This window comes from Zingiber officinale, chromosome 4B (assembly GCF_018446385.1).
Source record: "Zingiber officinale cultivar Zhangliang chromosome 4B, Zo_v1.1, whole genome shotgun sequence".
In the NCBI taxonomy this organism is placed as follows: Eukaryota; Viridiplantae; Streptophyta; class Magnoliopsida; order Zingiberales; family Zingiberaceae; genus Zingiber; species Zingiber officinale.
In genome coordinates, this window is record NC_055993.1 from 2,662,298 (window position 1) to 2,673,802 (window position 11,505).

General features: G+C 36.3%; 1 protein-coding gene across 1 annotated transcript; it reads left to right on the forward strand.

The window, feature by feature from the left end:
• The first annotated feature begins 769 nt into the window (after positions 1-769).
• On the forward strand, positions 770-9,525 carry LOC121974425 (lysine-specific demethylase JMJ18-like). Its single transcript, XM_042525482.1, has 12 exons — positions 770-1,016; positions 2,454-2,766; positions 3,186-3,257; positions 3,336-3,416; positions 3,547-4,050; positions 4,123-4,344; positions 4,816-4,977; positions 5,529-5,894; positions 5,973-7,350; positions 7,440-7,543; positions 8,106-8,303; positions 8,748-9,525. The coding sequence occupies exons 2-12, from the start codon at positions 2,521-2,523 to the stop codon at positions 9,141-9,143; spliced, it is 3,729 nt and encodes a 1,242-aa protein (XP_042381416.1). The 5' UTR covers positions 770-1,016; positions 2,454-2,520; the 3' UTR covers positions 9,144-9,525.
• The last annotated feature ends 1,980 nt before the right edge of the window (positions 9,526-11,505 follow it).

Below are 11,505 nucleotides of genomic sequence, written 5' to 3' on the forward strand. Positions count from 1 at the left end.
GATATATTAAATTTATCATTATCATTTGTAACAGCTACAAAATTTTATTTATTATAATACATTTTATTATTCAATTATAATAATTTTATAATTACTACAATTTAGATAAAAAAAATAAGACAGAAGTGTATATGTAACCCATAGAAGGATATACCATTTTAGATGCTATTTTGATTATTTTTTTTAAAAAAATAGACACTACTATGATTTTTGCTCATAAAAAAATTCCAATCAATTTTTGTTTTCCCACATAAATTTGCACGCCAGTTCTAAGAAATTTAATCGAAGGAGGCAGTGTGATAGGGGCCACCCCTAGTCAAACAGCGATTGACCGTTGACTTTCCATAAAATCTATTTAGCGACTCGGTCAATTCTATCCATTAGATCCCCTGTCGTACACGGTGCACTCGGTTGCAGCACACCGTTTGAATCCTTCCTCTTCATTTCTTTTTTTTTTTTATAATTTCAAACTCTATTTTAATCAAATAAAAATCAATTTGAGGGTAATAATAAAGTATCTCCAAATTACATGCTGAAATTAATTTCTTCCCTAAAATTAAGATACTTCACCAAAATCCAAGTAATAACAGGTAATAATATTTCCAGATTTAAATATTGGAATAATTCACATAAATTTGTCAAAATTTATGTTGATACGGTCAATTAGCAACAGAGCTGCGATGGCATAGCTGATAATTCGGTAAAGGTTTTAGGGCAAATTCGTCCTGAAAACTCTGCGCCCACGGAACAGGGAACCCTCTTTTTCCCTTTCGTTCGTTGGATTCGGATATGGATTTCAGTTAAAGCTTGTGTTTTTATGGTGCTATTCATCATAAAAACGCCTGCTTTCTCCTCCTCCCACTTGAATTCCTCGTGTGGTTGCGATTGATTTAGCACAGAGCTAGTCGCAATTTGCTTGGATTATTCGATTGGAGTTGGAGGGGGGTGAACACCGGCCTCGAATCCAGCTTGCTTCCCTTGGGGGTTCTTTTGCCATCTCCGGCTCATGCAATCAGGTGCTTTTGGCTCTCCATGTTTCAACTTTTGTTCACCCATTTTAACATTGTGGATAGTTTGTTGTCGTGCACTGATCTAGGTCTTGAATCTGATTCCGGCATATTTGCACAATTGGTCTGGTAATTGTGCTAATTATGATGCTTGGTTAGGGTTACTGATTTATTTCTCTGGTGGTTGTATCTCAGGTGATTAATTGGTTGCTTGCTCTGACGAGCATTGCCCTTGATAGGATGTTTGTTCAATTCATGACTCCGATTTTGATCCAAGTTTTGTTTTATTTGGAAAGCTGTTTCTTTTTGTGGTTTTATGAAGACAGGTTGTGTTTGGGGGTTTCTAATTGTGGCATTATCATACTCTTTTGTCAGATCTGTTTAGGGTTTGGTGTGAACTTAGCTGTTGCTGATCCTTGTCTTGGTAGAAGTTGTGTGTGAGTTTAGGGTTTTTCTTTCTTTCCTTTTCCCTTTTCTCTTTTGAGCTTTATGGTTAGGGTTTTGTTGTATTATGATCTTTGTTTTGTATATTCATCACAGGGGCAAAAGATCAATGATTTATCATTTGATCTTTTGGTTTCAGTAAACTATGGATGCTATTGCTGACTACTTTAGATGTTATTTACATTTTTCCCATCAGTTAATTTTTAGGAGAAAATCCATAGGTTATTAATTACATATCAAAATTTTCACATATTCCCTTGTAAACAGAAATAACTATCTCTTTAGTATAAGGAACAAGTTATTATTATTATTATTATTATTATTATTGCATTTCTTTGTCTGAAGTAACTATATTAGTTTGATTCAATACATTTCTGTTGTTGAATATCTATTGGTATGTGCAATTGGAATTTAGAATATATTTGTTGATCTAGATAAAGTTTACAGTGCATTATATTCTATTTTTGAAGATGAATATCATCCAATATTAAGCATTTTAAGAACTTATATGAAGAGGTCATAGTCACAAACAATCTAGCTTTTGTGTTTGGAATATTATGAATATTTAACCATAGTATTCATGGTGGAATTTCTGTTCATATCCTGATTGGTTACTGACGTTATATAACGCTATGAAACCATGGAATATGGTATCATTCTTAAATAATATTTCTGGACTGATTGCTTTTGAAATTGAATCCTCTGTGAAGTAATTGAACTCTGCTAATGTTCAAAACTTCAAATAACTTCCATGTATTGTATTTTAATTAATCATTTTTTAGCTGAGCTGTATATGCTTGGGCACAAGTTTTCGGTATTGTCTTGATAGATATGATTAGGTTAATGTCTGACCCTAAATATGGTAGCTAATGTGTGGAAACTGCCATAATAAATACATCAATTTTGTTAAGCCTTCACTTACGACATTTGTTTTGCAATTTATTTTTTAAAATGCAGAGGGTATCCTGCATCTTTTCATCAGTAATCTTTGGCATGCTTCAGGTACATGTGGATTGAATGCTGTACATAGGATTTTCATTTACCTAGTGAAGAAATAGTTTCAGAAGATATGCTCTCCTCAAAAGAAGGGCCGGAAGATATGCCTGTCGACGCCAGGGAGGATGCAGGCATTCCCGTTGTAAATGCAGGTTTTGCCAATGAACCTACAGTCTCTCCAAGGAAGCAGTTGGATAGTGACACTTGTGATCACACAGAAATGAAGTTTAAGCGATCACTCAGGCGGCGAAATGGTATCTACTATGGCGTGTTTGATATTAGCTCTGAAGAAGAATCAGAATACCAACTACCTGTCCAAGTTTGTGATTCTATCCCTCCAAATCTTATATTTTTGCAGCCTGAAAAGCTTATCAATCCTCTGTTGTGTCCATAGTACTCCAAGATCTAATTGTTATTCTTTATCACTGTGTTAGTCCATAATACTCCATACTTCATTTTATTGTTAGTGTTGAGATACAAGTTCAAATAGTGGATGTCTAGTAGTACACTTTAAGGCTAGGTTTGCCTTATTAGTTGAAGTAGATTTAGCAATGAAGATGTCCTGTCGTCGTTCTAGGGTTGGCAGTTATTCAACACTGTTGTTATCATATTCATATTTCTACTCATAAGATCATTATTAATTTCTACTGTCAGTTAGTCTTTATTGATTTTCTCATGTGTAAAAAACCTTGAATTTATATCTCATATGTGATAATTTCTTACTGGATTTTCTTTTAGGATCATCCTATGAAGCGTCCACGACAAAGAAATGATGCATCCAGAATCATAAAAAAGGCCAAATGTGAAATGGTGCACATCTAAACAAGTTAATCTGTTAATTTTTTGCTCAGGCAATCCACCTATTATTGTTTGATATGCTATGAGCAGGAGCCTTCAAGATGGCATCCAGATGAAGGGCAAAAAAGACCTGTCATTGATGAAGCTCCTGTGTTCTATCCAACTGAGGAGGTAGTCCTGAAATTCATGATTAGGCTATTGCTGATTTGCCATCCTAGTCCCAACTGCTGGAGCTTCTGCCAGTAATTTTTATTTCATTCTATATCTTTTTCTAATGAAGTTTATTGGTCTCTTTTCTTAGGAATTTGCAGATACACTTGGCTACATTGCTAGCATAAGAAAGAAAGCAGAAAAGTATGGTATCTGTCGTATTATTCCTCCTCATTCTTGGTCACCGCCATGTCCTTTGAGAAACAATAACTTTTGGAGTCACACTATGTTTAACACCCGAATTCAAGAAGTTAACAAGCTTCAAAACAGAGAACCAATGAGAAGAAAAGGCAGGAATCGTTGTGAGAAAAGAAGAAAAAGAAAAAGACGCCTAAGATTTGGGATGGCACGCAGGAGAAATTCCTCTGCTGTTTCTGAATCCAATGACTGTGCTGGCTCAGACAATGATGAGAAGTTTGGTTTTCAATCGGGCTCGGATTACACTCTTGAGACATTCAAGCAATATGCTGATGAATTCAAAAGAGAGTACTTTGGAATGAAAGATAGTAGTGAAAAAGATGAGTGCCAACCTTCAGCAGAGGATATTGAAGGAGAATATTGGCGGATTGTTGAGGATTCAACTGATGACATTGAGGTATGATCCTCTTTATCCTAATTTAAGACATTAATATGTAATTATTCATTGCAATATCTCATTCAAATTCAGGTACTTTACGGTGCTGATCTTGATACTGCCAATTTTGGTAGTGGATTTCCTAAAACATTCTCTGAGAACAAGGCTGAATTGGACCCTTATGCACTTTCTGGTTGGAACTTAAATAATTTACCAAGACTTGCTGGATCAGTTCTTTCATTTGAGAAGGAGGATATATCTGGTGTCTTGGTGCCTTGGCTATATGTCGGAATGTGTTTTTCATCATTTTGCTGGGTAGGTTTATAGTTGAATTTTAAAAGATTTTCCTTCTCACCATGGGTACTGTCACTAGTAAAATAATTTCTAGAGTGTTTTTTCACCGCTCATTCAAAAGCTTCAGTAATGCATTCCAACAGATTAAATAAAAGACTTCAGAAGTTTGCTTTTTCTAGATCATTGAAGTGGATGATAGTTAATTCTTGAAGGAAGCTTATATTAACTACTACTTTATTTGTATTTCTATTCTTTTTGACATTATTCTCAGAGTCTAGTAATTGACATTACTCTTCATAGAGTTGCATCATTCAATATCCACAGGACCAGCAGCAGATAGTTGCAAATGCCATATCTTATTATCTGAATGGACTCTTCCCTCAACAAATACTAAGCTTGTTCTTGGTTTCCTTTTTTGTTCATTTCTTCCTCCCAATGTTCCTTAGATCTTCTGCTGAACCTCTAACTTAAACTGTCATTTTGCTTAAACAGCATGTGGAAGACCACCATCTTTATTCTCTAAACTACATGCACTTTGGTGATCCAAAAGTTTGGTATGGGATTCCAGGCATTGATGCAGTGAAGCTGGAGGATGCCATGAAAAAACATCTTCCTGAGTTGTTTGAGGAACAACCAGATCTGCTGCATGAACTGGTAAGTTTATTGTTTTTAAAACTTCAGAAGACTTATGCTCTGTTTACTCTAAAGCGTGGATGAGGAAGGGAAAGAAATTTATGGTGGAAAATTATCCTCGGAGGAAGAGAAGAAAAAGGGTGAAGAAATCCCTTCCTTTGCATATTTGTTTATCTTGATAGAGGAAGGTAGATACATGCAACGTAATTTTGTAAATAAAAAAGGGTACATGTGTCATTTTTTAGGTACATGGTGTAATTTTATGAGTTAAAAAGGCTACATGCGTCATTTTTTTTTGTATATGATATAATTTTGTGAATGAAAAGGGGTACATGCGTCATTTTTTTTTCCATTCGCTACTTTCCGTCCGATTTTGAGGTGATCGATTTTGGCTCCAAAACTATTTGTTGATGGATTGCGTTTCTCTTCCATCTGAAAATTTTAATGAAGTAAACGACGAAAACTTTTCCACTGCGGAAACTTTTCCTTAGTTTTGATATCCGCTCTCCCAAGTAAACTGACCATTAGTGTATACGTATATTAATTCTTATTTTTTTTCATGATCTAAGCAGGTTACACAGTTGTCTCCTTCCATCCTAAAAGCTGAAGGAGTTCCTGTTTACCGTGCCATTCAAAAGTCTGGAGAATTTGTTCTTACTTTTCCAAGAGCGTATCATTCCGGTTTTAACTGTGGCTTCAATTGTGCTGAAGCAGTAAATGTTGCACCAGCAGACTGGCTTCCACACGGTCAATGTGCTGTTGAGTTGTATAGTGAACAACACCGGAAGACTTCGTTGTCCCATGATAAGCTATTGCTAGGTGTTGCATGGGAAGCTGTCAAAGAGAAGCTGGGGGAGTCTCCCATGTACACCAATGCAAAATTCAAGACATGGCAAAACTTTTGTGGGAAGGATGGAGTACTAGCTCAGGCCGTTAAGGTAAATCATTTTTTTTAACATAAGTTATTCTTAAAGTAATAAGGTTCTTATTATTAATACTAAGTAATATTGTGGCAGGCAAGAATCACTCTGGAACATAAGAGAAGGGAGAGTATCTCTAGTATTTCATCCGTGAGAAAGATGGATAGGGATTTTGACTACTCAACCGAAAAAGAATGCTTTTTGTGCTTTTATGATTTACACCTTTCTGCTGTTGTTTGCGAATGCAATTCTGATCGATTTGCATGTCTATCTCATGCAAAACTAATGTGTTCCTGTGATCCTAGTAAGAGATGTCTACTTGTTCGATATAACTTGGAAGAATTAGATGCTCTTGTGGCAGTTCTTGAAGGCAACCTCAGTGCAAGGAAGCTCCCCAGATTAGACGGCATTGAAATGCTATTGCCCACACAGTCAAAACTCTTAGATCGTTCTAAAGATTCCATGGAACAAAGCCTATCTGAGTACAAAAGTTCATTGACTGATGTAATTGCTATGGATGCTGATGCTGGAGAACATTGCAAGGATAATGCTAAACAAGTATCTGGCGCACTCTGTTCTGGACATCGAGAGTGTAAGAACTCCAATCTTTTACAAGAACCAGAACAAATCTTCAACATGAATAACCCATTTGAATCCAGAAATACTGATTCTACAGAAAGTAGTATAGGAAACAGACGGACAAAAGCCTTTTCTGGGTCTGTAAAAGAAAGGAATAGCACAATAGAAAATTCTGCTGCAGCTGAGCTAGAAGTGAGATCAGATCTAGTGCTGCGTAATGATGTAGGATCTGCAAACTCATTAAAAGGAAAAGATAATTTCCTGTCCGGCCAGAATTTGAACAAAGGTATGAATCTGGATTTGAACATGGCACAACCATCTATGGAGCCCAAAATTGAAACTCAAGATGGTGGTTATGTTGAACACAAGGAAGCAATGATAAGTTCTGTCATGGTACATAAGAATTGGAACTCTGACATGTCTAGACAGGACCGCTCAAGTTTCAGTGTTAAGTGTGTAAGCGGTAAAGGTAGAATTAGAACTCGAATCGAGAATGATAATATGCTGACAAATAAGGGCATAACAATAATAGATTCTGATTGTGTCTCTTCAAGGGCCCTCAGTCCCTTGCCTGATTTGATTTCTTCGCATGCTTGTTCTGAAGGACTTTGGAATAAAGCATCATATTCAAGAGAGACTGACTTCTCTTGTAAATCTAGTCCTAAACTTTTCGGAGTGAACCTGCAGCATCAACTCTGTAGTGCATCTACCCTTTCAGATAGTCAAGGGAGTCATTCTATGAGGGATAGTTCTAACTATTCTACTACATTTAGTCAAAATTTTCATGGCTTCGAAAAGAAGCATGATATGCTGAAATATAGGATAGAGCCTCTTAACTTTGGAAAGTTGATGCTTGGGAAGCAGTGGAGTTGTAGGCAAGCCATCTTTCCAAATGGTAGTCTTCTTTTATTTCATTAAATAATTTTATTTTCCTGTATAAACTGTATAAAGATTTCTTAGTAATTTTATTTGTAATGTTTACAGGATTCAGATCCCGCATCAACTTTTTTAGTGTGCTTGATCCAACTAAGCTCTGTAATTATATTTCAGAAGTACTTGATGGTGGTCTACAGAAACCTTTGTTCAAGGTTGGAACCTTAGGATATAATTCATCTTTCGTTTTGCTGATATATTGTTTGATTTTCGTGTTACTTTACCTGTGTCTCGTTTGATTTTCTGACTCAACAAGACTTTGTCGTCTTGTTATCTTTAGCCATACATTTTCAAGTCACTTGCCTAGACATCAATGCTGGACAATGCTGGAGCAGTCGCCGTTAAGATTAGGTTTCATTAATGTTATTTGGTGCAAATTTACTTGCATATTCAATTATAATTCTGATTTGTGGAAGCCAATTTTCTTTTCTCGTTGTGATTGTAGTTTGGATAGTAACACCTTAATTACTGAACATAGAAAGATGTTTACTCTTTCAATAAAAACAACAAACTTTGTCTTAAACCACTGTGATTATTCATTTATTATGAGTTAATCTGCGACAATGCATTATAAAGAACATGAAAGTATAGTTTTTTTTTTTTTTCATTTTCCATCTTATTTCTTTTAGCTAAATTAGTTCATTTTTGATTTTTTTTTTTCCTCTGAAGTCACGTCGACTATTTAATTTGATTATCTGATGCTTGTTTTTGGTTTAGGTGTCAGTGGAAGACAATCCAGAGATTTATTTTTCAAGCACATCTGCTTTACTATGTTGGGAAATGGTTCGAGAAAGACTCAATCAAGAGATTGTTCGACAACGTAATCAAGGAAAGCATGGCCTTCCTGAGTTGCAATCCCCTGAGTCCATAGATGGGCTTGAAATGTTTGGGTTTTTGTCTCCAGCAATCATTCGCGTAAGCACGCTGCCTAGTTCAAATTTGCAATCGACATCTTCTGTTGTTTTTCCGCCGATCAAAATCAGCCATAGATTCAACACAATATTTTGACTAATTAGTTGTGAAATATTATTAGATTCAAGTCTTTTTCATAAAATTGTGAAGGCGAGAATGTTGAACACAAGTACTAAGAAAGTTAGAAGAGAAAAAAGATGATATTGTTTAACAATTAGGTATAGCTCCCCAATAGAAATTAAAATAAGGAAAACTATTCACTATTAGAAGTTGAATTGGATGGATCAATGATTCAAGGAGAAGCAGATGGCGAAAAACACTTGGGAGGTTTACTGATTTAAGTAGTTGTAGCTGTACATGTTTATTTCAGTTTGTTGATTTCTTTCGCAGACTTGCACGAGGTTGTTAGTTCTCGGATGTGTTACTTACTAATTTGAATTTCGGCAGGATATCGAAGCCCTGGATCCCCACCATCAGACTTCAGAATACTGGGAGTCTAAGTTTAGTTTGTCTTCAGTATCTGAGCTGAATGATGCGAAAAATGTGGCTGCCGAAGCTCCACTGACTTTAGACACTGATGTCAACAGAAGTGGTTGCAGTCTCAACAAAGGAAAGTTGTTCGGAGTCGATTTAACTAAGACAGGAGAGGATGCGCCATCCCATGGAAACACCAAGGAGTCGGTCGAAGAGGTTCATAGCGTATTAGGACGCCTCTTCGAAAAGGCCAGCCACGACGAATTAAGCATGCTGCTGAAAGTTTTCTGCAGCAAGTCCGGGAGCAGCTCATGGAGTGCAGCCTATGTAACTCTGTTAGACAAGATCCAGAAGAAAGTACATAAATAAGAACAGAAGCGGCATATGACCAGTTTCCCCCCCCTCAGTTTTCTCGTAAGCTGGCTGCGCTCAAGAATCTGGAATCAAGATCGAACACTGCTTGTCCCATCCGCTATTCTTTTCGTCGAGTCTGACTCATTGAATTCGATTAGTGCATCATCATCAAAGCCCCCCATTTGTTTTTTTAGATAACAAAAAAATCACTGGCTCTCGCACGGTTGAACTGACTGTGCACCGAGATTATGTTTCTAGTGTTCTTGGCCATTGCCTGAGAGGTTGCCTGATGTGAATAATTGGTCGCGACACAGACCATTGTAAAAAAAGATAGCTTAAGGCTAACTTATACATCCAAGACCTCTTGTTTTTCTAACATATGATAGATGTTGTTTTAGATCCTCTCGATATCTACTGTTTTTACTTGCAAGAAGAAATGGTCCCCTTAACATGCACAAATTGCTCAGATTCAACTACAATATGCGACATTTAACATGGATGTCGTCTCAAAGGAATGAACATATGTTTCATTCAAAAGCTTAACACAATCAAGGACTAATTGAGTTCTGTTAATCCCAAAAATTAGGCTTCTGACACCACTGATTAATCTATCCAAAGAACAAAAACCAAAAAAAAAAGCTGAAAACGATTGACTCGACTACCCAAACCAATCCATCCATCCACATGATGCACACCCAAAAGGGCCAAAAAATGATTGCACCAACCACAAACACATCAGGTCTCTCACAATTTGTCCACATGCTTCTTGCAGGGGACATGGATAGAGTTACAAGCATCAAACCCTGTTCTTCCAATTAACCTAAGCATATGGTGAGGAGAACATGTGAGGGATTGATTAGGGTTACATGGCTAAGCCCCCTCTATATGTTTTTTTGCCCTTTTTTTTTTTTTTTTTTACATTTCTAGATAAAATTTAATTAGCTTCTATCTTGATTTGCAATTTGCTATTTAATTTTGAAAAAAAAATGTTTTTTTTTTGAGAAAGCATGCTATTAAATGGTGCATGGGAGTGAGTGTGGACCCAAAGTGCTCATCATAATTCACTACCATACTATCACATGATGTGTTGGGGGCAAAGGATAAGCCTTTAAGAGAGAAGAAAAAGAACGAATGTAAAGATGTATCTTCCTTTCGCTCCTCTATCACAACTAGGCATTTCTTAAAGACTTCATCGTCCAAAAATGTGATACGGTACGGGAGGTGGTTGCCTCTCCCTTTTCTCTTTTTCGTCTTTGCCAATCACTTTAGATTGAGGCCGTCGTGCATGGCCATTTTCACGATCAAATGAAGGAAAAGAAAGAAAAAAATATTCATGACAAATTGATGTATCTTCTCTTTGATTAATATACAATTTCCTAAGGTATGAGGGGGCTTTTTCAAAAATAAGAAAACATCTAGAGGGGAAATTGAAATTGTCCATTCTCTTTATAGTAATATGCTTGAGAATAATTGTCTCACAAATAGACAAGAACAATGTATCACAAAAACAGCACTAAAAGTACAAAGCAAGTAGACATGGGTGATGGCTTCTATATCTAAGTCAACATGATTGAAGGTCAATGGGAAGTGATAGTCCCAACTACTTGGGACTAGTTTGCCTACTACACCTATGTAGTAGTAGTAGTAGTAGTAGACTTCAATCTTCTCAAAAATTAAAAAAAAATTAAAAAATTAAAAAAAAAATAGAAAAACCACATTAATCAAGTCTTTTAGCATCTTCCTCCAAACGCTAATAGCTATGGGAACCGCAACCGTTGGATGATTCATCCAGAAAACGGACGGTCTAACAATAAAAATGATTTGCAGTCATCTACCCACTCAATTATCCACGACCCCACCTGTCTCCCTATAGTAACTCGGGGACCCACTAGGCATCCAATCAGATAAAGGCAAGTCGAGAGAATGTAGCATTCTCGGTGCTCGGCAACAGTTTGCAGAAAATGAGTTCGGATAGCGAGGGAGGGAGACCGCGCGACTGACCATGTGAGTGAATAAATAAATAATTAATAAATAAATTGGATAGAATTTATTTTTTTCTTATTTTTTTTTATTAAATTGTAATAATACGAAAGGAGTTTAAAGTACTCAGTTTTTTTGAACTTGTCTGAGCTGTTGAACGTACTACAGCTACTGCGATGCTGTCCAATATTCACCGATTACTTTACCCAACAGTTACCCGAATTAGAGAAAATGGATTTTTATTAATTGAAATTTTGTAAAATTATAAAATTAATATTTTAAGAGATTGATATATTTATAAATGAAACCGTGATCTGCTCAGTCGAGCAGTTAGTTGCTTCGTCTTCTTGCTGGTCTCCTCTCTCTCTCTCTCCTCTGAGTTTTTCTGGTTCGATTG